This window comes from Phyllosticta citribraziliensis, assembly GCF_038025025.1.
Source record: "Phyllosticta citribraziliensis strain CPC 17464 chromosome Unknown J3D65scaffold_3, whole genome shotgun sequence".
NCBI lineage: Eukaryota > Fungi > Ascomycota > Dothideomycetes > Botryosphaeriales > Phyllostictaceae > Phyllosticta > Phyllosticta citribraziliensis.
This window is the reverse complement of record NW_027117340.1, coordinates 1,874,306-1,896,213: the sequence shown is the minus strand read 5'-3', so window position 1 is coordinate 1,896,213 and position 21,908 is coordinate 1,874,306. Positions and strand designations below refer to the sequence as shown.

At 56.8% G+C, this 21,908-nt stretch overlaps 9 protein-coding genes across 9 annotated transcripts; 2 read left to right on the top strand and 7 right to left on the bottom strand.

Annotated features, from left to right (window-relative positions):
* Positions 1–320: 320 nt before the first annotated feature.
* Positions 321–2,537, bottom strand: J3D65DRAFT_264825 (uncharacterized protein). The gene is made up of 2 exons (XM_066794918.1): positions 1,996–2,537; positions 321–1,946 (listed from the first exon to the last, which is right to left on the bottom strand). Exons 1-2 carry the CDS (start codon positions 2,372–2,374, stop codon positions 475–477), a joined length of 1,851 nt encoding a protein of 616 aa, XP_066657996.1. The 5' UTR covers positions 2,375–2,537; the 3' UTR covers positions 321–474.
* Positions 2,538–3,952: 1,415 nt separating this feature from the next.
* On the bottom strand, positions 3,953–6,075 carry J3D65DRAFT_617355 (uncharacterized protein). The gene is made up of 2 exons (XM_066799545.1): positions 5,447–6,075; positions 3,953–5,371 (listed from the first exon to the last, which is right to left on the bottom strand). Exons 1-2 carry the CDS (start codon positions 6,038–6,040, stop codon positions 4,268–4,270), a joined length of 1,698 nt encoding a protein of 565 aa, XP_066657995.1. The 5' UTR covers positions 6,041–6,075; the 3' UTR covers positions 3,953–4,267.
* Positions 6,076–6,603: 528 nt separating this feature from the next.
* On the bottom strand, positions 6,604–7,643 carry J3D65DRAFT_264773 (DNA recombination and repair protein Rad51). The gene is made up of 4 exons (XM_066794917.1): positions 7,549–7,643; positions 7,363–7,497; positions 6,833–7,309; positions 6,604–6,783 (listed from the first exon to the last, which is right to left on the bottom strand). The coding sequence occupies exons 2-4, from the start codon at positions 7,484–7,486 to the stop codon at positions 6,716–6,718; spliced, it is 669 nt and encodes a 222-aa protein (XP_066657994.1). The 5' UTR covers positions 7,487–7,497; positions 7,549–7,643; the 3' UTR covers positions 6,604–6,715.
* A 1,504-nt stretch (positions 7,644–9,147) lies between these two features.
* J3D65DRAFT_264770 (uncharacterized protein) lies at positions 9,148–10,775 on the bottom strand. The gene is made up of 5 exons (XM_066794916.1): positions 10,130–10,775; positions 9,970–9,997; positions 9,651–9,729; positions 9,563–9,598; positions 9,148–9,513 (listed from the first exon to the last, which is right to left on the bottom strand). The coding sequence occupies exons 1-5, from the start codon at positions 10,651–10,653 to the stop codon at positions 9,368–9,370; spliced, it is 813 nt and encodes a 270-aa protein (XP_066657993.1). The 5' UTR covers positions 10,654–10,775; the 3' UTR covers positions 9,148–9,367.
* Positions 10,776–10,929: 154 nt separating this feature from the next.
* J3D65DRAFT_617344 (nucleotide-diphospho-sugar transferase) lies at positions 10,930–12,915 on the bottom strand. The gene is made up of 3 exons (XM_066799544.1): positions 12,556–12,915; positions 11,130–12,508; positions 10,930–11,082 (listed from the first exon to the last, which is right to left on the bottom strand). The coding sequence occupies exons 1-3, from the start codon at positions 12,641–12,643 to the stop codon at positions 11,011–11,013; spliced, it is 1,539 nt and encodes a 512-aa protein (XP_066657992.1). The 5' UTR covers positions 12,644–12,915; the 3' UTR covers positions 10,930–11,010.
* Positions 12,916–12,925: 10 nt separating this feature from the next.
* J3D65DRAFT_617341 (ribosomal RNA-processing protein 7-domain-containing protein) lies at positions 12,926–14,262 on the bottom strand. The gene is made up of 3 exons (XM_066799543.1): positions 13,682–14,262; positions 13,271–13,635; positions 12,926–13,212 (listed from the first exon to the last, which is right to left on the bottom strand). The coding sequence occupies exons 1-3, from the start codon at positions 14,214–14,216 to the stop codon at positions 13,201–13,203; spliced, it is 912 nt and encodes a 303-aa protein (XP_066657991.1). The 5' UTR covers positions 14,217–14,262; the 3' UTR covers positions 12,926–13,200.
* Positions 14,263–15,046: 784 nt separating this feature from the next.
* Positions 15,047–16,128, top strand: J3D65DRAFT_264610 (uncharacterized protein). Its single transcript, XM_066794915.1, has 3 exons — positions 15,047–15,766; positions 15,822–15,902; positions 15,967–16,128. Exons 1-3 carry the CDS (start codon positions 15,164–15,166, stop codon positions 16,081–16,083), a joined length of 801 nt encoding a protein of 266 aa, XP_066657990.1. The 5' UTR covers positions 15,047–15,163; the 3' UTR covers positions 16,084–16,128.
* Positions 16,129–16,444: 316 nt separating this feature from the next.
* On the top strand, positions 16,445–18,205 carry J3D65DRAFT_264575 (GroES-like protein). Its single transcript, XM_066794914.1, has one exon. The coding sequence runs from the start codon at positions 16,812–16,814 to the stop codon at positions 17,940–17,942; it is 1,131 nt and encodes a 376-aa protein (XP_066657989.1). The 5' UTR covers positions 16,445–16,811; the 3' UTR covers positions 17,943–18,205.
* Positions 18,206–18,404: 199 nt separating this feature from the next.
* Positions 18,405–20,012, bottom strand: J3D65DRAFT_264566 (uncharacterized protein). Its single transcript, XM_066794913.1, has 5 exons — positions 19,705–20,012; positions 19,537–19,644; positions 19,094–19,485; positions 18,973–19,040; positions 18,405–18,920 (listed from the first exon to the last, which is right to left on the bottom strand). Exons 1-5 carry the CDS (start codon positions 19,846–19,848, stop codon positions 18,502–18,504), a joined length of 1,131 nt encoding a protein of 376 aa, XP_066657988.1. The 5' UTR covers positions 19,849–20,012; the 3' UTR covers positions 18,405–18,501.
* Positions 20,013–21,908: the final 1,896 nt, after the last annotated feature.

Here is a 21,908-nt window from a genome sequence, read left to right as displayed (position 1 = left end):
TGATGTCCGGATCCCACGTCAGGTCCGTCTTTTTCGAGCGCCGACTTGGCCAGAGCCATCGGAGGAAAGATAGGAAGAGCCTTTGAAAGGCTATGCGCTTCAGATGCTCGAGATGCGAGGAGGGAATCAGAGCAAATCATGCCGTGGCGGTCTCCTGAGACTTTCATGGTCGCTGGAACGTCCCTTGGTCCCGAGGTCTTGATCCGTCAACAGAATCAGGGAGCGCCAGATGAATCGATAACTCCAGGGAGTGCTGGTGCATCCAGGGGGCATTTGTTCAGCGGCTGTGTACGAGGCTAGAGAGCAGTCGTCTACTGCCACACTTGCGTCCAGGGAGTTTTCGTCCACAACTGCAGCTAGGCCAGGTTTCTCTCAACACCCATTGTGGGAACAAGATGGGAGTGCCTGCAAACCAGTGAGACAGGACCACGACGCAGCGAAGATAGGCTGTGTTCATGCAATACACGGTCAACCTTATGTTTGAATGGCAGTTCCTCCGCCATTCACAACCCCCTCCTCGACCGCGCATCCAAAAACCAGACGATACAGATCGCGCAGCCAGCCAAACTGCTCTGCCCGCGCCATCCACTGCACGGCGCGCCCCACCTCTGGCGCCCCCAAGCGCAAGCTCGGTAACTGCGATCCGGGTACGCGAAGCGTCGGGTCTGCGAGCACCAGCTTCTTGTAGCTGGAGAGCAGTGCGACCTGCCAGGATGCGGGGCCGAACGAGGTGGATGGCAGCGTCTTGACGAACTGCGGGAGCGTCAGGCCGAGGGAGCGCGTGTAGCCGGTCGTCATGGCTGCGGCGAGGATAAGAGTCTGCAGTCGTAGGAGGTGCGGATCTTCGGCCGAGCTGGTCGCTGGGTTCGAGTTGCGTGCGGTCGAAGAGGTCCGCGCCGAATCAGAGTAAGTAGAGAGAATCGAGGCAGACGAGGACCACCGGTCGTGTGTACGGGTAATGTTGTTCTCCGGGCCCAACACTAGAATGTTTGGCACGTGCGGTTCCTCCTCAGGTGAGAGCTCTTCGGTCGTCTCGTCAAAGATGGTGGTGGGCGTCTCAGGGGGCATAGACTTGGCCGAGTGGTAGCTGGTGGTTGCAGCATCGAGAGAGCGCTCGGAAGGTGGGGCGATGGATTGTCCGCGTCCTGGATGCGGCGTTTGCATATACGTGGTCGAGGTTATTGCCGTAAATGCCGACTGACTGGGGCGCGGAGTTCCACGATCTGGGCGTATCTGAGTCCACCCTTCGCGAAAGAGGTCGCAGAGCTCCCAGCAGGCCTGGACTGCAGATCCCAGCAATTCTTCGTCGGCCGGTTTCCCTTCGCGCTTATTTTGGCGCAGGCTAAAGAGCATCTCTGCCAGAGACCAACAAGCGCGAAGGAGCGAATCCGTCTCCTCGGGCAGGGACGTCCTTTGCTTCATCAGCCTGTGGCATAGGGTGATGTAAAAGTCGAGAGTCCGTTCCCGAAAGGCCTCGGGCAGGTTGCGATCCGCCGTGTTGTACAGGTGGTTGTTCAGCTCGAAGCTGACGCGCAAGACGGAATCAGAAGCCTCGTCGCTCCGGCTCCGCGCATCAAAAAGTGCCTGGCAGAACTCGCGACACAGCTCCAGTGTCGGCTTGACTTCGCTGGCATGGTCTTCGCGCGTTTCGTACAGTTTCTGGCACAGGCGCCAGCAGCTCTTCCAAGCCATCTCGCCCTGCTCACCTTGGCCAGAAAAATTAAACATTCTCTCGCGATGCGACGAGCTGAGGCCTGCGAGAGTATTGCAGAGAGTCCAGCACTCGCTAAGCGCCGTCTTGAGGGCCTTGGTATCCTTTTCAGCGTTATTTAAATGCTTGAGGGCCTGGTCCATGGTTTGCGATTGGCCAAGATCAGAAGCGTCAGCCTCGCTGGTAGCGGCCGTGTCGATGCTCTCCCTGCGCGACTCAAAATCCTCGGAAATGTCTGTCGCGTGTGAGCTGGGGCCTGTGATTGGTGTCGCAAAACTACATACCTTCGAGATTGGTGCTCGCGCGACTGCGCGGCCGGTGCTTCAGCTCGTCGTCGGCCTCCTGCCTCGTCTGCGCGCGCGGCGTGGGGCGGTCTGGCTTTGGTGGCACCGAGGTGTCGATTGCAGGCATCGATTCGGGCTGGGCGTCAGCATTGCTGCCTGCGTCTGTGGCCGTCTCATCTGGCGAGGCTGGCGAGGCTGGCGACACAACCGTGTTGGCCGAGTTCTCGGTGTCGGCTGGCGATTGCATGTCGGCGGGCGACTTTTCAAACTGCTGGAATCCAGGCGGCGCATGAATGACGGACTGGGGCGCCTCGTCCGAGTTGGAGCGCGGGCGCGCAGACGTGTCGATTTGCGGCAGCTGGGAAGGTTTGTCGTCCATTTCGTCGGCTTCGCTCAGGCCTTGGTCGGCCACGTCGAGCTGGGCATCGTCGTCGATATCCGTGGTGCTGGTGCCGTTGCTGTCGACGGGAGAAGGTTCCACCAGATATGGCGAGCGCAGAGGGTGCAGCGAATCCTGAGGGCCGGAAGATCTATTCAAAAATTTAAAAGGCCGCTAGCAAGAGTAGAGCTTCGAGTGCTGGTACGGTACCTGGTGGAGTGGGAGAAGGCGGGGCTGAAGGGAGCGGGCGAGGATGGCGAGTCGGTGTATGGCGAGAAGTGAGAGACGACGGACTGCGACTGGGGCATCAGATGGGCAGCGGCGGCCATGGTAAATAATTGTTGTAAACTGTTACACGTCCAGAGCAGCAGAGCAGCAAGGCTCAGAGAAGTAGTCGATGCCCCTCACGTCGAGCGACGCGTGATAGGCCCGTTAGCCGCCCAAGTCAAACCGCTCCACCGGGTCACCTTCCACTCTCTGTACACTCTCCCTCTCCGTTACCTCAACTGAGCCATCTCCCCTCGACGTTTGCCGTACGCCTACATCTCTCCCACCTCCATCATCAACAGCGTAAGCGCTCTCACATTGACCGGTCGGCTGTCGACACCACTGACAGCCCTCGACGTGGCCTTCTCCACGCGGAGCCGCGACAAACGGGCAGAGGCCCACAATCTTCGCCGTACGGCTGCCTGCCGAGCTTCCAGGTGGCTCACTGCTTCCAGCCTTGTATGCCACCACGAGGCGCAGACCGGGAGCTTCCCGTCTGGCCTGCGCCAATCAAACACCCCCATGCTATCTTTTTCCCATGACCCTTTTGCCGTTTCGCCTGTCCTTACGCCGCGCCCGGGCAGCTCAATTGCTGCGCTGGCCGTCTCTTGACGCGCCGTTTCCTCCGCAAATGTGACAGACGCAACAATGACGACAAGAATCCCGCATGCTAAGAACAGAACATCCCAAAAAGGAAACATGTAAACCATTGCATTCATTGGCCGAGATGGGTGGCCTACCGAGCACGAGCCTCGCAACACCACCACTGCCACCCCAAAGACGAGAAAAGCAATGCAAGCTCAGCAGATTCTCCCGTGCGTGCATGCGTGTCGAGGCTCAGCCCCAAGGACTCGCATTTCTTATTCTCCGTTACCTGTACTGTACAAACATCTCCCGAACAGACGACGAGAAAACAAGAGGTCGGCGTAGCCTACAAGGACATCCCTCGCCAGTTTCCCCAAAGTCGACTCAGCATGTCAAAAAATTACTAAAGCCCCCCCGTCCATTGGTCTGTTCGAAAACTCCCATCCACGCCCTTCCCCGTTCGCGTCTCCAGTCTCGTGGTCAGTTCGGCAAGGCCGATGCTGGTATCCCTGCAGACACCCATGTTCTGCTGAGAGTTGCCGGCTGGAAAGATGACAATGTGTTTTGGAATTAGCATTGCCCTCGTTGTTAGACTACAACGATGGTGCCACAGAGAGCGTCAAACGTCATTGAAGTCCCGTAGATACATCCGTTGCAGCGTGTGAAGGACAGCTCATTGAGTGTAGCCGTGGCGATGAGTGCCAGCTCCCAAGGCCCTGCTGTAGTGCCAGGAGACTCCATTCATTTTGTTCAATCACCCCGTGTGTCCTAGGGTATGAAAGTCATACAATGCTGCTTGAGTTTGAATTGCTGCGCCTCAATGGTCGCCATGCTAATTACTTGCCATTGCCCATGCCCAATTACGCCTGTACCCCGTCGCCAGTCCAGCAGCCGCATGCCAACAACGCCTGGATAGAGAAATAAAGGACCTCGGAAAATGAAACCAAGAGAAGGAGGAAGAGTAGGTGGTGTAGGAAGGGGCAGTGCCAATGAGAAATCGGAGGTAGAAAGTAATCCAACTATGGGGACAGACTGAGAGAGTTAGAGCAAGACTCTGCTCTCTCCACCGCCGAGACGGCAGCGCTGGACGTCTCTCCACGGATCCATTGCTTCACCGTTGTCCTCGTCCTCGTTCTCAACTCCTTCTCTTTCATCTTCATGCCCAATGATGCCATTCTCCGCATGGTCTGTCTGCCCGCTGCCTTCATCGTGTTCGCCGTCCTCGTCGTACTCTTCTTCCTCCTCGTCACTCTCGTCAAGTCCCCTCTTCTTGCCCCTTGCCTCTCCACCATTACCACGTTCGCCGTTCAACAACCATCTCACTCCCGCGCCAGGCCAGCGCCACGGCGTATACCACCGAGCTCCCGGTCCACCAGCACTCTGGCTTGCATCACTATTCGCCACTCTGACCCAGCTATCGCCGTCACTGGTGCCGCGACGGTGGGCGGCCGCTCCACACGTGTTGGACTCGCCCTCTTCGCCAACGTCGATCCAGTATCTCGCGCGCAGCAGTTTTTGCGCTCGCGCATGGATGCGGTTGGAATCGCAAGAATGCTTCTCCCGCTGCTCATCCACCGCTACGCCTGGCATCATGACGGCCAGCACGTCTACGCTTGGACAAGCGTACGCAACGGCTCTGATGGCATCGGGAGACAGCAACGAGTCGCCATCTTCGTCTGCATCTTTTTCACCGCCGTCTTGTGGACTCATCCCAGATGCTGAAGTCCCTCCATTCCCTTGGACTTTTGCGCCCTTCGCTCTCCGCGCACCGAATATAATGCATTCAGCGCCCTCGGACGTGGGTCCCGCCGGTGCTGCCGGCGCCCACCCGTTGTGCAGCAGCGCACGTGCAGAATTGCGGCCTCGTGCTTGTGCACAGGGCTCGCGCGCGCGTGAGGAAGCTTGGTCCGGCGGGTTGGGCACCGCGAAGGCGAAGAGAAGCGCTGATGATTTCGACGGCGATTCATTCATCGTAGGAGAGGTTGTGGCTGTTCCTCCTCGAGAGCATTCAAGCCTAGACACGGCGAGCCATTCGGGCAGCGGGGGTAGCGACGCGGCGCGCCAGTCTGGGTCATTGCGCGAGAAGGGCGGGATGGGGGAGACGAGGCGGAAGTGCTCGAGGGCGGCGATGCTTGGGATGGCTTCCTGGCGCACAAGTAATCAGCTATCATGTGGCAACAGTGCTATATGTGATTATGGAGGTCAGAGAGGGTGGCTAACCTCGAGCGCGAAAACGGGGACGTCGGAGTCGATTTGGAGCAGAGCTTCGCTCTCGGCCACGGATAGCTTCCCTCGCGCAGATATGACAACGACATCGATAGCCGTCTCTGTCTTGTCTGCTGCTGCTGCTGCTGCTACTCCTGTCCCTCGTCTCCCCCTGCCAGCAAGCCGTTCGACTTCCCCAATCAGCTCGTGAACTTCCTCGACACTTCTCACGCTCTTGGCTCTGCCCGTGGTCCTCGCGACCCACGACCGTGCCTCGAGATCCTCCTCCTTGCCATCTGTCCGCCTTTCAAATTTGGGGTCGATCAAGACGTTGTAGAATCCACGGGCGCCTCGCCTGGTCGCGGCGACAGGGCGCGGCAGCTGTAGCAGCCATGACGGGCCAGCGCGCAGGTGGTGCAAGAGGGGGCGCCGCCGATGGGTGCGTAGGAGCTGTATTGCGTGTTCGGATTGCAGCTGGAGCGAGGCAGCGGCCGCGTCGGCGTCGTAGATCATGGTGCAGGCGGCGCTTTTGTTGTTGACAGCCGGGCCGCCGCTGTCGTTTTGTGGTCGGCGTTGTCGTGGGTCTGACGAAAGACCTGTGGTTGCCATGACGCAAGCTGCAAGCTGCCGCCTGCACTCGGCTGCTCCCTGCAGCCCCCCTGCACGCGTGGTGAACGCTTCCTGCCCGCCCCCCGGCGCGCGGAAAGCGGTAAGGTAACCTAAGCAGCTATCCTGGACTCCCGCGCATGGTACCGGTCCGCAGGCAAGGCTCGAGCACAGGGGTAGGGGTACACACGTCAAAAGCCGATAAGTCGTGGCCGCAGGGGGTGTCTTGGTCCGAGGCTTGGTTACCAAAGTCGTGGCACACACAACAAGAGAAGTTTACTCAAGATAGTTGGTAACTAATGGGGAGCATTCATACGCTATGACTGCAACTGACGAGGAGCATTCATACGCTATGACTGCGACTGACGGGGAGCATTCAAGCGTAGAGTGTAGTGATTGGATTACTGCAATATTCGCCCAGTCCTTCATCAGCCCTCAAGTTCTCTGCGGGTAGCAGCGCCTTCCCTCCATGACGCCGTCTTCCATGATTCCAGCAACGCAAATGTAAAAGCAAATGGTATAATGCGGTATGTGCCCATACTCTACGCCTCGTAAACAAAGACAAATGTCAACATGTAGCAACCGTTTAGCAATCGATCGAAAGAAATTGCGTGGGACAGCTCGGAAAATCGGAGGTGCGAAACAAAGTGGTCAGTTGTGTCGTAAATGGTAGGCATATCACGCCTTTTCAGGATCGTTGATGCCGCCGTTGGTAATAATGTAGGTGGCCTCTCCCTCGGGACGGTCTACACCCATCAGTCAGCAATGCAACCATCAAAGAGACCATCGACATACCAGGCGAGTCTTGAATCTTGGCCACACGCTCGTCGCCGCGGCCCTTTCTGAGCAGGATCCTCGTCGAAGAGGCGTGCGCCAGAATGTGTCCGCCTACAGGCTTCCTGCCGTCGGCGCCGGCAAACATGGCGCTGGCGCCGGGGTCGCTTTGGACCTGGTTGGTCATGAGCACGACGACATTGAACTCGTGCGCAATCTGTGTTAGCTTCGTCAGAAACTGATTGAGCTTTTGCTGCCGCTCGTTGAGCTCGCCGCGTCCAGTGTAGTCGACGCGGAACAGCGCCATGATGCTGTCGACAATGAGCAACCGGTACTCGTTGGTCGCAAACGACTCGGAAAGCCGGTTGAGCAGCTCGTGCTGGTGTTCGCTGTTGACTGCTCGCGCGTAGATGATGTTGTCGAGCGTTTGGTCTGGATCGACGCCGAAGCGCTCTGCGATTTGCGCGATGCGCTCGGGGCGGAACGTTCCTTCGGTGTCTACAAGCATGTTCTTTAGAAGGAGAGTTGCTGTCGAAGGTGGTGGAACCAACCGATGTACGCCACTTTGCCATCCGCACCGCCCATCTCCTTGGGCAGCTGCGCAATGACAGACATGGTGTGCGACAGCTGCGTCTTGCCGCATCGGAATTCGCCGTACACCTCACAGAGAGACATGCTCTGGAAGCCTCTGCAGCAAGTTAGCTAGTGTCTCATGCATCTGCCAGAGTGTAACCAACCCTCCAAGCATGGTGTCGAATTGCTTGCTTCCAGTCGAGATAGTGACGACGCGCTTGCGAAACTGGCCAAGCTCTGCTGCTGTCATGAATCCGATGCCATTGGGCTGCGGTCGGGTTAGCACGACATGCAGGACAAAGGCTCGCACAGTGGGTGTCAAGGGAGATGGCAACACCGGTACTGCGTGGACCCAGAGGTGAACGTGAGAAGCGCACCTGGCATTTTGCAATGGCGTCCTTGACCTTGTCGACTTTGATCTCGCTGAAGCCTTTGATCTTGAGCAGATTGCGTCGTGTGGCAGAGTGGACGGACTGCAGAGGTTAGAATCGACTACACAGAAAGCCGGCCGAAGACGCGTACCGCTACTGTGTAATAGCCGTTGGTCTTGAGCTTGGTAATGTCGACCGCACTGATTCCTGAGCTTGGCGTCAGCTTTACGGCTTGGATGAGCGGCATCTTGAAGCGTCATACCATGGGCTTGGATTTGATCAATGTCGACGATGAACACGTCCTGGCCGCAGATCAGTAAAGCGTGAGCTTTTTTGGGAGCAGGAGGCTCACATCTCCAGACTCGTCGGAAGCAACAGAACCAGGCATGGCGACAGCTGTGACGAGAACAATTGAAACGGGATGGAGTATAAGCGTCGTTGTGGCGGAATCTTGATTGGTGTTGGTGGTGAAGAAGCGGGCAGAGGGTGTGCCTCGCTCGCCAATCTTCGGGGCCTTACCTCTGCCCCCCCCATCCACAGCACCACGTCACAAAATCGTCCCTACCAACTCCTCACCAAATCATCAACCACTGCGGCAGCATATTTCAAAACGGCGTGCCCAAGCAATCGCAGCCAAAGGTTCTGAGTCTGCCAAACGTCCTGCCTAGACTACCGACAACATAACCGCTTCTCTCCCTGCAACTCAAAGTCCCTCTCGCCCTCACCCTCGTACTTTCACTCGCTTCCAGCCTCCGCCTTCCGGGGTTTCCCCAGAACTGCCAACGTCTCTGCATTCTTCTTTTTCCAACATCCTGAGCCGTTGCCAATCGGATTGTCGAACCGGAAAAAAGAGATATGAAGCTGTAGTCCTGGAGCACCAATCGCTCGGGTATGAGGTGTCGTGGGGATGCAAATCATGGGTATCGGGATCTCGTCAAATTACTTTTTTTTGGTGGTGTGGGGGTCGTTGTCATCGTTACGATGCCGGTGCCAACAGAAGGAAGAGTGGCAACCTGGAAGCGACTGGGGAAAATGGGAAACAAGGAAACAACTGGGTGGTATAGAAGCGAAGTAACGACAGGTATGTAAACGACGCGGGCAGGACTAGTAGCCTAGGTGGTTGCCGTGCCCAAAGACCACCCACTGGCCGTGTTCAGTCACTGCCTAGGCGACAGCAGTCGTGGGTGCAGGGGGCTGGACCGGAGCCTGCTGAGGAGCAGCGAGACCATCATCGCCATTGATCTCGGCCGCAGGGCATTCGCGAGAGATGTGGCCGGCTTGACCGCAGCGGTAGCAGGTCTTGCCGGCGGTGCTAAGAGGACCGCCATTGGGAGCAGTGCAGTCGCGCGAGATGTGGCCGAGCTTGCCACAGGCGTAGCACTTCATGGCCTGCGCCTGGCAGTCGCGCGCAAAGTGGTTGGGGCCGCCGCACTTGTAGCAAGTCGCAGGACGACCGCCGCCGAAGCCGCCGCGGAATCCACCAAATCCGCCGCGAGGGATACCGGGACGCATTCCAGCGGGGTTAGGGCACGCGCGAGCAAGGTGACCGGGCTGTCCGCAAGAGTAGCAGCGGCCGCTGGTGCCGGCGCCGCTCAGGCGCAGAGTTGGGCAGTCAGCCTGGACATGGCCAAGGCCCTGGCAGTGGTAGCACTGCTTTCCCTCGGTGGTGCGCGGGTGGGGGCAGGTGTTGGACTCGTGGCCTGGAACCATTAGATTGAGCGGATCTATAATTGCGTCCGGACATACCAGGTTGCTTGCCTGGGGGTTGTTAGCATTGTGTCTCTTGGCCTCGGTTGAATTGACTTACAGTTGTAGCACAGTCTTTCAGACGAAGAGCAAACCTCTTGAAACAAGTCAGCGGCCGACATTGCGCGCATCCAAGGCTTCGGCCTTACCGGCATAGTGACCAACGTTGCCACACTTGTAGCACGCGCGACGCGACAGGGACGACATTCTGCTTTCAACCTCGTATAACTGCGGCACACCCAAGTCAGAAATTCGAACTTGAAAGATTTGGTTGCCGGCTCTCCAAAAGGTGTGCAAATTGGGCTTGGAATTGGTGGGTGGCTAGCGGGTCGAGGCGCATGTTGCGGAGGGTCGAAGAAGGTTGGGGCGTTTGGGTAATGGACATGACAGGCGGCAGATGGCGAGCGCAACAGCGTCGAAGGACTCCAGTGAAGTTGTGAGGGAGGCGGAGAGAACAATTGGGTGTACCTTGGTGACAAACGGCGAAAAACGGCGCCTGGAAGAGCAGAGGGTCAGCGGCGATAAATTTTGCCAGAAGGAGGCGCGGCAAGTGAGAAGGCGAGCGCAACGCGACGCAGCTCGACACGGCGCAAAGGGCGAGTGAAGGCGAAAGGAAGCACAAACTCACAGCTTCAGCAAATCTTCTCGTATACAAGGACAACGACGCAACGGCAACTCGCAGGAAGAGGGGGGTTCGGGCAGCGGTGGGTATTTGTAGGTAGAGGAGCGAGGGTCGCTTGGGTCGATCTTCTTTTCAAGCGCACCGGGCGAGACTTGCGCACCGACCCACACCCACACCCACACCCACACCCACCCGGACCTCACCCACCTCACCCACCTTGACCCGACCCGACAGCGCTTGGGTTGGTCTTGACCTGACACGGTCCACGTCCACCACAGAGGAACCACGCCCTGCCCTGCCCTGCCCTGACCTGACCTGACCTGGGTGACTGCCGATGATGGATGACGATGCGTCCGGTCGTGCAGCCGGGCGCTCCTGTCCTGTCCTGTCTCTACGGTACTCCTGCCAGACCACACAGCCAGGCTCAGCTCCTCGTCGCCAGCGCTGCCGCTTTCAGCATGCCTCGCCCACCCCCGTCGGCTTCGTTGCGTTGGCCGTGGCGCGCGCTCGCTGCGTGCAGTCCACCTCATGCAGATGCAACTGCAGCCCACCTCGGCCAAATCAAGACGGGATAGCCATCCGGGGAGCTCGATCCGCCCACCGGACTACAGGGAACCCAAAAGCCCATTTTGTCACGTGTCGTCCGCAGGGATCCCTCTCGACCACCCCCACCCTTTTGGGCAATCTACAAGCAACCGGCCCCCCGAGCTCCGTAAGCCCTTCAGATGCTGGTCCGCTAGCCACATAACCACTCGTCTCATCACTCGCCGCCATATCACCAACGTCTCAGGTATTTTGGTGCATTCATCTGCCCTTCATATGCTTGACATGTACATGTTGTGCCGCCTTTGCCGCCCGCCACTTCGTACCGCTCGATCACCTCAACCTTAGTCCTCCTTTTCAATGACGGCCGGCGCCTTGATGGTCCTGTTCTTGAGGAATTCGAGTCCTTCGCCACCCTGCTCACTGTCAGCAAATGCTCGTCCGCGCTTCGCGTGTTACTTACGTAGCTGATGAGCGGCGACACCTCCACACCCTCCTCCTCCTTTTCACTCGTCACGACGCCGCCGGCAGCCTGCACCCACTTCTTGCCCTGGTCCATAATGTCCCTCTTGCTCGTGTCGGGATCATCCTCGCCCGTCCCGCGCGCATTCTTGAGCGGCGAAAACTCGTCTTCACGCCGCACCTCCATGCATGCAAACTTGTCCATGGGAAGGAAGGGGAAGCAGTCGAAGACAAACTGCTCGAGTTTGATGCCATTGGGCTTCTCCGGCTTGACCGTCTCGCCGCTCTCGATGTTGACGCTGGGGATCTTTTTGCGCGCAACGTGGTGCGGCAGCTTGTGTGCCCACTGTGGGATGCTGTCGAGGAAACGGAAAGAGTAGTAGTGGTTGACGATGTTGGCAGCACGGAATTTGAGAAGCTCCTTGTTGTTCGAGTCCTTGGCCTCGGCCATTTCAGACGAGATTTCCGAGTACTCGACCACGTCGGGCTTGCCGTTTCTCTGCATGATGAGGCCGACGGACTCCTTGGCGTCACGCTTGCGGACCACCTTAGTGGCAATCTCAACGTCCTTGGACGCAGAGAAGCCGATGAAGGTAGGGTCAGCAACCCTGACCAGACAGTTGTCGACGCAGTATGCGTGGACGTGCTGGACACCCCTCTTGCCCATGTCGGCGACGACTGACGAGGTAATGAGAGCCTGGTAGATGCCTCCGTTGCCATCAGGGGCGACGGCGACCTTGCCCTTGCTCTCCAACAGGATCTTGCCGTCGTTGGAAATGCAAGGTAGCACTCCCTGCTCGAAGATGATGACATTGTCCTTCTTCAGGCCAAAGTAGTTGTGCTTTTCGAAAAACTCCTCCGTCGGACCCCTGGTCGGTCCGCTGGTCATGACGTACCACGGAACGACAACCTCTTCCTTGCTGTGCTTCTTCTGGGCAAGCTGCTGTACCTTCCAGATGCGCTCTGCCTGGAGCTGGAACAGCGACTTGTGGCTGGGCAAGCCGATGTCGAAGCAACCCTTGGGTGCTGAGCTGCCCAGACGCGTTCCCTGGCCGCCAGCCATCAATACCACCGCCACCTTGTTTTCCGCAATGAGCTCGAGGCCCTGGTCGTACCACCTCTGCAAGTCCTCAGGCTTTGAGTCGAGCACCGACGATGTAGCCGACGTGGGCAGCGGCTCGAATTTGGGTGTGGCATCTTCGCTCTCGGTCTTGGGCGGGTTGAGGGCGCGGTTGGTGATTTCGTTGATGTGCTCGGGGTTGAAGCCGGACAGCTGCTGGAACAGGGTAGCCTTCTCGGCAGTGTCGAGCTGGTCATAAAAGGTGAAGACTTGGCCCTGGCCTGCCTTGGTGTACTTTTCGCGGAGGGCCTGCAGTTCCTCTGCACAGCTGTTAGCTGAGCCAAAGCAAACAGGACGAGACTATTACCTGCGGAAGGCTCCTTGGGCGGGGCACCGCTCGAGCCAATGTTCAGCTTGCCGAGGACATTTTGCGCAAGATCTTTGACGGCGGCCATTGTGAAGGTGAGGTGGAGGTGGAGAAGGGTATAATGAGAGAGAGAGTGTGTGAATTGAGATAATGGAAGAGAGAAGAGGGGAGCTGTTCGTGTTTAAAGGAGGGGAGGGTGCAGTGCAACTGAGCCAGCCCCACAGAGAGAGCCATGATGCATGACTGCGCGTGCTTAAAATTAGCCTAGCGCCGCTCACCGCCTGCAGGGATGCGAGACCAGCCACGCCGCTTGCGAGGACGACAGGCCATGTCTGCTTGCACAACCATTGCTGGATCCGGTAGCAGAAAAGCAGTATCAGTTTGACTGCGTCTCGGTCAATTGGCCTTCTTGAACTATTTTTTCCTTGCAGTTGTCTGTAGCCTGGCTTCTCGTATGCTGGCACCACAATGCTCCACCCCTTGTGCCAGCTCTGGCCCCCTTCTTTCGGGGCGCCACCTTGCACAGCCACCGAATCTTGGGCCAGACATTCTCCACGTGCCTCCCCTTCTTCTTTTCGATACGACAACTGCGCTGCTGCTCTATATTCATCCAATGTACGCACCCCCTGCCAAGCCAATACCCGCTCAGCTTTCCGGCTGTAGAATCTAGAGTCAGCCTCATCTCACCAGGGCAGTATCCCTGACTTGGACATACCTTGATCTTTCCCTTGAACGCCCGCATCCGCTCGACCCTCTTCCTGTCTTCTTGGAACTCGCGCTTTAGCTTCTCGGCCGTCTCCTTCTTCTTCTCGCGCGTCTGGAAGCGGTAGAAGTTCTCTGGTGGCTTTTGCTTTTCCTTGAGCTTCTCCGCTGCTGCCTGTGCCTCTTCCACCCGGGCCGGGCCAGCCCGACCACCTCTCGTGACAGTAATGAATCCATCGTCATCTGGTACGCTGCGTTGCTTGGCCAGCTCTCTTGCCCGTGCGCCCTCCATATTGGCCCATCTTGTAAGGAAAGAGTTGACTGTAGTCTGGAGCAAATCGCGAGGGGGAAACGTCAGGTGGTGATGGATACGGTATCCTGCGCGCGTGAGCATTGAGTAGTAAGTGTAGACCGAAAAACTCACGCTCGATACCCAACCCGTCTTCTCCTTTCCACTGCACCTCCTTCTTCTTCTTGGCCACCTTTGAAACTTCCTTCAGAGCCAAGTCCGCGCTCGCCTTGTCCACAAACACGAGCACTGCACTGCTCCCACTCTTCAGAAGCTCCTTGTCCCACGTCTGCGGCAATTCCACTTCTGTAGCATCCCCATCGGCACCCCTCTTCCTCTTCTTGCCTGCTTTTGTTGTCCCGCTGCCTGATCCGCTGAGCGCTGCGCCGCGCTGGTTCTTTTTCGGTCGCGCACCCTCAATCTCAACACGGTCTAATCTTGCGCCCCCTAGATTTTCGCTGAACAATGTACGCAACGACTTTTCCGAGGCGTCGAAGGGAAGGTTGCTGGCAAAGAGCGAGCGGTGCGAGTCGCTGTCGGGAATTTTGGGCGAATGCGCGCGGACGTAGAGATAGTGCGTAGTCGCGGTCGGGTATGATTCGGTTGGTGGAACGGTGAGAGGTAAGACTACATAGTCTCCGACTTTGACGGGGTGCTTCGAAGGGGCCATTTTGGAATTGGTCCTGTTGCTGGTGCGTGGGAAACGTCTGTAAGATGGGTTTGGAAATTGTTAGCGCAAGAGTCAGAGGAGTCGGGGCTTTCGAGCTAGCATGAATCGAGCATGGCTTCGGCCCGAATGATTGCCCGGCGCCACTCGACACCCCAGCGCGTCAGGAACCCTTCGCCCGTCTTGCTGTCCTTCTCCTCCTCATTCATGGCTTTCTCCAACTTCAACCCCATCCACATTCCTGCTCTGGTTCGACTGTGGCTCCTGCAAGCACACAGTGCATGTATCTCTGTCCAAGCCATTTCTACCGTTCAAATGCGATGAATATCTCCTTCCACGCCTCGCGTGCCTGTATTGCACCCTGCTTACCCACTGCACCTGAAAACTGGAGCTTTGTCCTTGTTATATTTCTTCACTCCTCCATTAAATGAAGCTGAGAAAGGGATAGAAGCTCTTTCTAGCCAAAGCAGAGAGGGGTCCTCGAAATGCCCACCGACAACTCGTCAAGCTTTGGTTACTCTTTCTGGACAACACAGCAAGATGTAGGCTCGGTTCACCAAGGAAGTCATGCCATATACAGCTGTAATCTCACCAGTCCTGGTGATCGAATGCTCCTCAGTTGGATGACCCGGAACCACACTACATTACCTTTCCATTGCTGGGTATGGAATTCTCCCTTCCCTCATCCGTTTCTTTCTGCCCAGGAGCAACACTAAAAACAGGTCCGCCATGAAATTCACTGGCAAATGGCTCATTCACCACGTCAGGTTCCACGTGATCCATATAAACGCCTCTCGCGGCGTACTTCCGTTGCTCACCATTTGACATGTGCCTCCGGGATAATTGTTAACACTTTTCTGGCGTCAACCTGACGCTTACCATCACCACCACTCATCCTTCTACATCAACCTTACAATCAAACTTCCACCTTGCCACGTCCAACTACAAGTATGCTTCCCCCGCGCCCACCACGTCAAGAAGGACCAGTCCGTGAGTTGCCTCGCAGAGAGCGATCTGCTCTCACCAGAGGCCCAAAGGCCACGATTGAGCTGCTCTTGACCGATGACGGCATGCAACGCGCGGTCGTCGAATGTCCGCGCAACGCGCTCAAGGCCTTTTCGAACCTGGCGAGCCAGCTGCTCGTCAGTCACGAGCACACCAACTTGCAAATCCCTCCCGGCAACGTCGCGCTTGGCGCACTGCGCTACATAATGGCGTGGATCCCTCGCACCTGCGAAGCCGCCGATTTCATGCGCAAGTCCTCGTATTCAGGCGGAATCTGGCGTTGGCTGACTGCAAGTATAGCGATCAAAAGGAAAGATGAGTTCAAGCAAAACGTCCTCGTCTACCAAGCTGCCTTGTACCTCGAGATCACTGAAGTCCTCACCACCATTGGTGGACTGCTCAACATGCGCATCGACAGCTTTGAAAGGGCTCCTTGGAGCTTCGACGACGCGAGCTACGTGATTCTGACACTCCCGCGAGACTGCGGCATGGTCAACCGCCTCATTGAAAAGATGGCCTTGACGCGCCGCCGCAACAACCTGGATCAGGTAGGTGAAAGTCCTCAGGCCGAGTGGACAGTCAGTTGAGCTGAGCATCTTCTAGGTCTTTCTTTGGCAGCTCGAATCTCTGTGCAAGGCGCATCCCCAGCTCGCCAAACGCTTCGAAGAAGAGGATCAGCCAAAGGTGAGTCTCGCTCGATTACTGAGCACACACAGCCGTGGACTCCGTCACTAACCTGTCTCTTTAGCCCCGCCAAAATCCCCCTCCAAGGCGTAATTCTCCTGCCGGCGACGAGCGCGACTATTCTGGCCGCATACTGTCCGACAGAGAGGTTGACTTCATCATGTGCCGCCACCATCGTTGAGGTCGGATTGCCCTGTGAATCACTTGTCGTGGGTCGAACAAAAGGGTTTTCGGGGATGACGGGTCATCGGTTGAATGCTTCGAGGGATCATCATGAGCAGTGTTGCGACTGCTTGAGAGTAGCTTCCTGAGACAGGTATGAATCGGAAAAATGGAAAAGGCTTTGATTCTGGTCGTTTGAATGCCCCCAAGGATCCTTGCCCAGGATAAACAAGTGGGAGAGCAATGAGGAGGTATTCGTCCGCTTCAACATACAGCTGAGGAGGAGCCTTCAAGCCACCTTACACCAGAGCTCCATCACCAATTCGCAGATACTCGGGATTTGTGTGTCACGGCCTTTGTCACCAAGCCTTGGTGGGTGGAGGTCAGGGTAGGCGGTCAACCAGACGAAGACGGGCCGAGATTTGCCAGCAGAAGTGACGTCTTCCTTCCGTTCGTTTTCTCTAACCCATGCCCAACCTACAATTTCACGACATTTGACCGATCCCCTGGGCAGTTCCGTTCATCGAGAACGACACTCGCTTGTTAGGGTCTTGTGTTGAATGATGGGTCCACGAACGTCCCCTGAGGCGGCCATGGGGCCGTGGCCACCGGGTGACGTACGCATGGTTCCCCACCCGAGCCCACATAAAACATCGTGCAGACAGCCATCTGGACAGCACAAGTCAGCCCCTCGATCGATGTTCGTACAAGAAGCATTCTTCCTCTTCAACGTAAAGAACAATAGTCATGGCCGCAGCGATCCAGCTTCCCGAAACCCACCGCGTTCTCCAGTTGGAATCCACAGAGGAGCCGTTGCAAGTCAAGACGGTTCCAACACCCCAACCGGGCCCGGGAAGCGCCGTTGTGCAAGTCCTTGCATCTGCCGTCATCTCCTACTCGGGCGACCTTTACAATGGCAAGAGACAATACCCGTTTCCCATGCCAATGGTGCCTGGATGCACTGCGATAGGCCGCGTAGTCGCCGTCGGACCCGACGCAACGACACTCACGCCAGGCACGCTGGTTCTCCTCGAGTGCACGATCCGCGGCCGTGACAATAGCTCTGCTGTCATGCTGTCTGGCATAGTCCAGGGCTTCACCGAGGCCAGCGCCAAGCTGATGCACGGCGAGTGGCGCGACTCGACCTACGCCCAGTACTGCAAGTTCCCCCTCGAGAACTGCATTCCGTTGAACGAGACCCGGCTCTTGGGCGAGCCGTCTGCCGGCGGCTTGGGATATCGCGTTGAGGACTTGACGCACATGTTCCGCCTGCTTGTTCCGTACGGTGGGCTCGACGACATTGGTCTCAAGCCGGGCGAGACGATCATCATTGCGCCAGCGACAGGTCAATTCAGTAGCGCAGCCGTGCGAGTTGCGTTGGCCATGGGTGCTGGCCGCGTTATCGCCATGGGTCGCAACGAGGGAGCACTCAAGCAGCTGCGCGAACTCGACGGGCGGGTCAGCACAGTCAAGATCACCGGCGACATGGAGGCCGACGCTGCCGCATTGCGAGCTTGGGGTCTCGCAGATGCCTTTTTCGACATTTCGCCGCCCATGGCTGCTGGTTCAACGCACTTCAAATCCGGAATTGCGGCGCTGCGGAATGGAGGGAGGATCAGCTTGATGGGTGGATTGCCATCCGACGTGTCGTTTGCATATGAAGACTTTATGGTGCGGGGTCTCAGCATGAAGGGGACCTGGATGTATACGCGGGATCAGATTGCTGGCTTCTTGAGACTGGTCGAGTCCGGGCTGCTGTCATTGAGTAAAAGGGGTGGACTGCGCGTGGGAGCAACGTTTGGGTTGGAGCAATGGAGAGAGGCGTTTGAGGCGGCGAGGGTGGCTCAAACGGACGAGACTGTGGCAATTCTGCCGTAGGAGAGCCCTAGTGGGCGTTGAAAAAGAAAGAAAGAGAAAAAAGAGAAAGAAATCTGGCACTTCGAGTGTGCTTAGGGCGCGTTCATTCGCTGTCTTAGCTGCGCTTACGGAGCAGTCACTTGTTGCTGTGTACGAAGACCTGGACAAGCCAAGGGAGCGGAGGACAATCGCGAAGGAGGAGTAAGGACCCACGGCGGCATATGACTCTCGAACCCGCCGGAAGAATGTCTCAAGTTGCTGCACAATGTAAACCGACACAAGAAAAAAGAGTTGCCCGATTCAAAGGTTGTTGCAGATATCCATGTCAATTCATATTGCTGAACATTCATCTCTAACGTACACACGTCCGCCAGACCTTTGCTCATGCTGCCATATCCAACGAGACGCCATCGAATCTAAAGCCACACGAATTCCCACAAAACGCGCGCTCAAGCTCAAAGTAATCCAGGAATAGTCGTCTCAGTATTCGTATCCCATGTCGTCGTCCAAAATCCAAACGCCTCCCCATGCCAGAAGCGCAGAACAAGTCGTCAATTTCGTTTCTCCCGTCCATACTTCATCATATCGAGCCATGGGGGGATGAGGCGGCCGAAGACGACGACGCATGGCTATGCTGCTCGCGCACTGAAAAGGCCTTTGTGACCTTGATGACGTTGGCATTGCCTTGGTCGCCGGCCAGCGTCGCTTCGTCGTCGTCACTGGTGCCGCTCTGCGAGCGCACCGTCTCAGTGACGGTCAGGTTTTTGCCGCACGCCGAGCCGCCGTCGAGCTGGTACACCTCCGAGTTGCGGTTCATGGTGGCACCACCAGTCCTTGACTGCAGCGTCTTCTTCGCGTTGGCGCGGCTGCTGTCGTTTTGCGACTCGAAGCCGACGAAGTTGAGCTTGCGTAGGAATGGCCGCAGCGAGGCCAGACAGGACGCCGTCATACCCAGGCCGACTTCTATTACCGTCAGGAAGAGAGCTGGCGCGATGAGCCCTGCAAAACGATCAGTATCCGCCAGTCGGATGAATTAAGTGAGTCGTCTTACAAAGCGGGTCATGTTTGTCTCCGAGCGTCTTGACGTATTTGATGCGGATAATGTTTACAACGGCAGCACTAGGTCTTGTCAGTGACATGGCTTCTAAGAACTCCCCGACTTCTCGACTTACCTGACACCAAGACTAAGAACGAACATGAGTGCGCCTTTGGTCTTGCGCGGCATGTTCAAGTTCCAAAACATGATCCACGGCAGCGTCGCGTACACGACGTCGAGGACGATGGTTGCCGCGCACACCGAGTAGCCAATGACCACCAGCGCCGTCCAACTGAAGCACTTGCCCTCCTTGTGCGGTAGTACCTGCTCCCATGCGTACGCAACTGGCCGACAGTGCAGCAGAAAGAGGCAGAAGCTTGTGATCGTCACAATGATGTTGGCAATCATGGAGCAGTAAAGGAAATAGACGTATCGGCGCTGCACCACCAGCCGAAGCAGGGTCGAGCTGATGGACAGCTTGATGATTCCGTTCAACCAGATGTACGCCATTTCGAACATGCTCAAATACTGCAAAAGATGTCAGATGGGGAGGCTCCATGAATCCAGAAAATTGCCTACCTTGATTGCCGGGACAACGTTGATTGGGGGTTGGATTTCAAGTAGGTGTTTTCCGATCCCATAATGCGTTCCTAATTTCAGAAAGGCGACAAAGATGAAATAGACAACCTGCGAGCAGCGTCAGTCACCACGCTTTGCGGAGCAACCCATCCTTCTCGGACAACTCACCAAGGCCAGAACCATTAACCCATCGTCCCAGCCAAAGTTCCGCACTACAAATGCCCGCGTGTAGGATCGCAGGCACACAAGCAACGTGCAAAGGACCAGGAAGAAGTATGCCGCTCCCATGAGCTTGTCACCTCTGTTCGCCATGACGGGCAGAGGTAGTCGGTACGCGATAATTAGAGTCCAAGGAGTGTAGACTGTGAAGAGCGTGTGTATGAAGGAGAGGAGAAGAAGGACGTGGAAGCTGGGGATTACTGGAGAGAGAGGGGGGGAGAGAGCGGATTGGGGTCAATGGGGCCACACGCAACCAAAAGGAAAGGGATTTTACCAAAAGACGTCTTCTGCCATGGACCACTGATTCCAAAAGACCAAGGCGACCTTAAAGGATCTCAGTCGATGAACACGGCTCCTCCGCGGAAGGCTGGAGCTGGAGCGACACTGCTCTGCCCCCAGAGCCCTGTGGCGAGGCGCTGGAACTATGCCCGTTGCATCCACGGATGAAAGCTGTGCCAGTAAGGCTCTGAACACTCTACGTTGGCAGAATCTTGTTCGAACCAATCGTCCCGCTCGCTCCCCTCCGTCCACTTTTTAATTGGATAGGTTTGCTTGGTACCTAGGAAAGCCACCTGGGCCCTCGTCTTCCCCTTTACGTTAGCTTCATTGATTGGCGTCGGCCGCGTGGATGGTCTACAGGTCGAATCAAGTTTCCGTGACTATTGCGACAGGATTACGAGTACGATAAGTTGGACAGAAGGTCTCGCGCCCTTTCTTGAACACACATGATGTTCGACGTTCTGACGATAGCGAAAGTGATATGGGCGAAATAGATGGCAAGAAAGTCCAGCCCGGCCGGCTGGCGACGCTTCGGGTCGTGTCAATCTCCTGCAGGTGGGAGGCAGCGGCGGTCCGTCCCGATATTTACATTGCTCTAGACAAATGAAAAGTAATGGCCTTGCCACCATAGCCGAGAGGGTGAACAGCGAATGAGTCAAGAGCGGAGCCATCTCCAGAGTCGACTCAGAAGAACCGTCGCGACATAAAAGCTGAACGTATCGCTCGGCGCAGGAGCTTCTAGAACAACCGATAGCGCCTCAAGAGCTGGGTGTGGTTCTCTGGTCTCGCCCGCAGATGGGCGGCCGGTCGGAAGAGCTAATGAGCTTTCGACCAGAATGGCAGGTATTGTGGTCGCTGGAGCCCTCATTTTCCGCAACCGAACACAGATTGTCTGAGAAGCTCGTGAGACAGCGTGCTTTGTCGAAGACCACGACCATCCTCAGCTTGCGTGTTTCCTGCACAGCGATAGATCGCGCCTGCAACGCGGCTGTCAAGCTGTCGCAAGGCAGAATGGAATGCTCCTCAAATGAGCATCATAGCCGTGTCATCTTCACGGGCCACCTGGGACAGAGAGGAGGACCCTTGACTCTTCGGTCCAAGATGCAGTAGTGCAGTAGTGGACAGCTGACACAAAATGGGCTAACCTGATGAGGAAAGTCTAGCTGCAGCCGGCCTTGGACCCAAACATGCGTGTTCATCGATATTGGAAGCCCTCTGTTCCGAGGAGTACGATGAGCATGTCGAGTTGCTTTCAATCCACCCATGACCGATAGCCTTGGACTGATGTTTGCGCGCTTCTGCAATTCTCCTGAAAGCGCCAAAAAAGCGCCTGGGTCGAACAATGAGGTCGGTTCGGGCAAAATGGTGGTATCTGCTAGAAGAACTCAGCGATGCGACACTGACAGAGTTGGGGGGAAACAGGCTGCGTTTGCTTTTCGTGGGTCTGGGAGATGGAGGATTCCAATACTGATTCCTTCGACCTGCAATGCCTGCCTCCCTGTTTGTTTTCCTTGCTCCAACGCAGCATCCGCAGGACCCGTCCGAGCTGTCGCGCAGGTACCGCTCGAAACCAACGTTGACTTTCCGCGTCTCGCCTGATGATCAAGATGGGTTCATTCGTGGGCCGGCCGCAAGCAGTGAGAAATCGCACGACGCGCTATCGGACTTTGGATGCCGCGAGGGAGTAACTTCCCGAAGACATGTACGCCGAGAGACAGCGAAGCAGGCTTCTCGAAGACAAGAGTCCGTGTTGAACAGCGCCGAGCAGCTCGATTCTGCACCGTTGCAAGGCGCGACGCCCGAGACTCTGAAGCCCAGCTGATGGCCAAGCCGAACGGGCTGCATGTAGCTCAGGTCATCGAGCACCATCGGCA

What these genes read in the sequence shown, in the direction of transcription:
- J3D65DRAFT_264825 (XM_066794918.1), bottom strand. Translation starts at nt 2,374, where the DNA reads ATGGACGACAAACCTTCCCAGCTGCCGCAAATCGACACGTCTGCGCGC. An exon ending in CGCGAGCACCAATCTCGAAG is followed by an intron (nt 1,947 to 1,995) that starts GTATGTAGTTTT and finishes CACACGCGACAG; the next exon opens with ACATTTCCGAGGATTTTGAG.
- J3D65DRAFT_617355 (XM_066799545.1), bottom strand. Translation starts at nt 6,040, where the DNA reads ATGGCAACCACAGGTCTTTCGTCAGACCCACGACAACGCCGACCACAA. An exon ending in TCCCCGTTTTCGCGCTCGAG is followed by an intron (nt 5,372 to 5,446) that starts GTTAGCCACCCT and finishes CTTGTGCGCCAG; the next exon opens with GAAGCCATCCCAAGCATCGC.
- J3D65DRAFT_264773 (XM_066794917.1), bottom strand. Translation starts at nt 7,486, where the DNA reads ATGTCTCTCTGTGAGGTGTACGGCGAATTCCGATGCGGCAAGACGCAG. An exon ending in TGGCAAAGTGGCGTACATCG is followed by an intron (nt 7,310 to 7,362) that starts GTTGGTTCCACC and finishes ACATGCTTGTAG; the next exon opens with ACACCGAAGGAACGTTCCGC. An exon ending in CAAGATTCAAGACTCGCCTG is followed by an intron (nt 6,784 to 6,832) that starts GTATGTCGATGG and finishes TGATGGGTGTAG; the next exon opens with ACCGTCCCGAGGGAGAGGCC.
- J3D65DRAFT_264770 (XM_066794916.1), bottom strand. Translation starts at nt 10,653, where the DNA reads ATGAGGTGGACTGCACGCAGCGAGCGCGCGCCACGGCCAACGCAACGA. An exon ending in TTTCGCCGTTTGTCACCAAG is followed by an intron (nt 9,730 to 9,969) that starts GTACACCCAATT and finishes GGTGTGCCGCAG; the next exon opens with TTATACGAGGTTGAAAGCAG. An exon ending in TGAAAGACTGTGCTACAACT is followed by an intron (nt 9,514 to 9,562) that starts GTAAGTCAATTC and finishes AACAACCCCCAG; the next exon opens with GCAAGCAACCTGGTATGTCC.
- J3D65DRAFT_617344 (XM_066799544.1), bottom strand. Translation starts at nt 12,643, where the DNA reads ATGGCCGCCGTCAAAGATCTTGCGCAAAATGTCCTCGGCAAGCTGAAC. An exon ending in GCCCAAGGAGCCTTCCGCAG is followed by an intron (nt 12,509 to 12,555) that starts GTAATAGTCTCG and finishes ACAGCTGTGCAG; the next exon opens with AGGAACTGCAGGCCCTCCGC. An exon ending in TGTCGCCGCTCATCAGCTAC is followed by an intron (nt 11,083 to 11,129) that starts GTAAGTAACACG and finishes GACAGTGAGCAG; the next exon opens with GGTGGCGAAGGACTCGAATT.
- J3D65DRAFT_617341 (XM_066799543.1), bottom strand. Translation starts at nt 14,216, where the DNA reads ATGGCCCCTTCGAAGCACCCCGTCAAAGTCGGAGACTATGTAGTCTTA. An exon ending in AGACGGGTTGGGTATCGAGC is followed by an intron (nt 13,636 to 13,681) that starts GTGAGTTTTTCG and finishes TCACGCGCGCAG; the next exon opens with GATACCGTATCCATCACCAC.
- J3D65DRAFT_264610 (XM_066794915.1), top strand. Translation starts at nt 15,164, where the DNA reads ATGCTTCCCCCGCGCCCACCACGTCAAGAAGGACCAGTCCGTGAGTTG. An exon ending in GCCGCAACAACCTGGATCAG is followed by an intron (nt 15,767 to 15,821) that starts GTAGGTGAAAGT and finishes AGCATCTTCTAG; the next exon opens with GTCTTTCTTTGGCAGCTCGA. An exon ending in AAGAAGAGGATCAGCCAAAG is followed by an intron (nt 15,903 to 15,966) that starts GTGAGTCTCGCT and finishes CTGTCTCTTTAG; the next exon opens with CCCCGCCAAAATCCCCCTCC.
- J3D65DRAFT_264575 (XM_066794914.1), top strand. Translation starts at nt 16,812, where the DNA reads ATGGCCGCAGCGATCCAGCTTCCCGAAACCCACCGCGTTCTCCAGTTG.
- J3D65DRAFT_264566 (XM_066794913.1), bottom strand. Translation starts at nt 19,848, where the DNA reads ATGGCGAACAGAGGTGACAAGCTCATGGGAGCGGCATACTTCTTCCTG. An exon ending in GGTTAATGGTTCTGGCCTTG is followed by an intron (nt 19,645 to 19,704) that starts GTGAGTTGTCCG and finishes CGCTGCTCGCAG; the next exon opens with GTTGTCTATTTCATCTTTGT. An exon ending in AGACAAACATGACCCGCTTT is followed by an intron (nt 18,921 to 18,972) that starts GTAAGACGACTC and finishes ATCGTTTTGCAG; the next exon opens with GGCTCATCGCGCCAGCTCTC.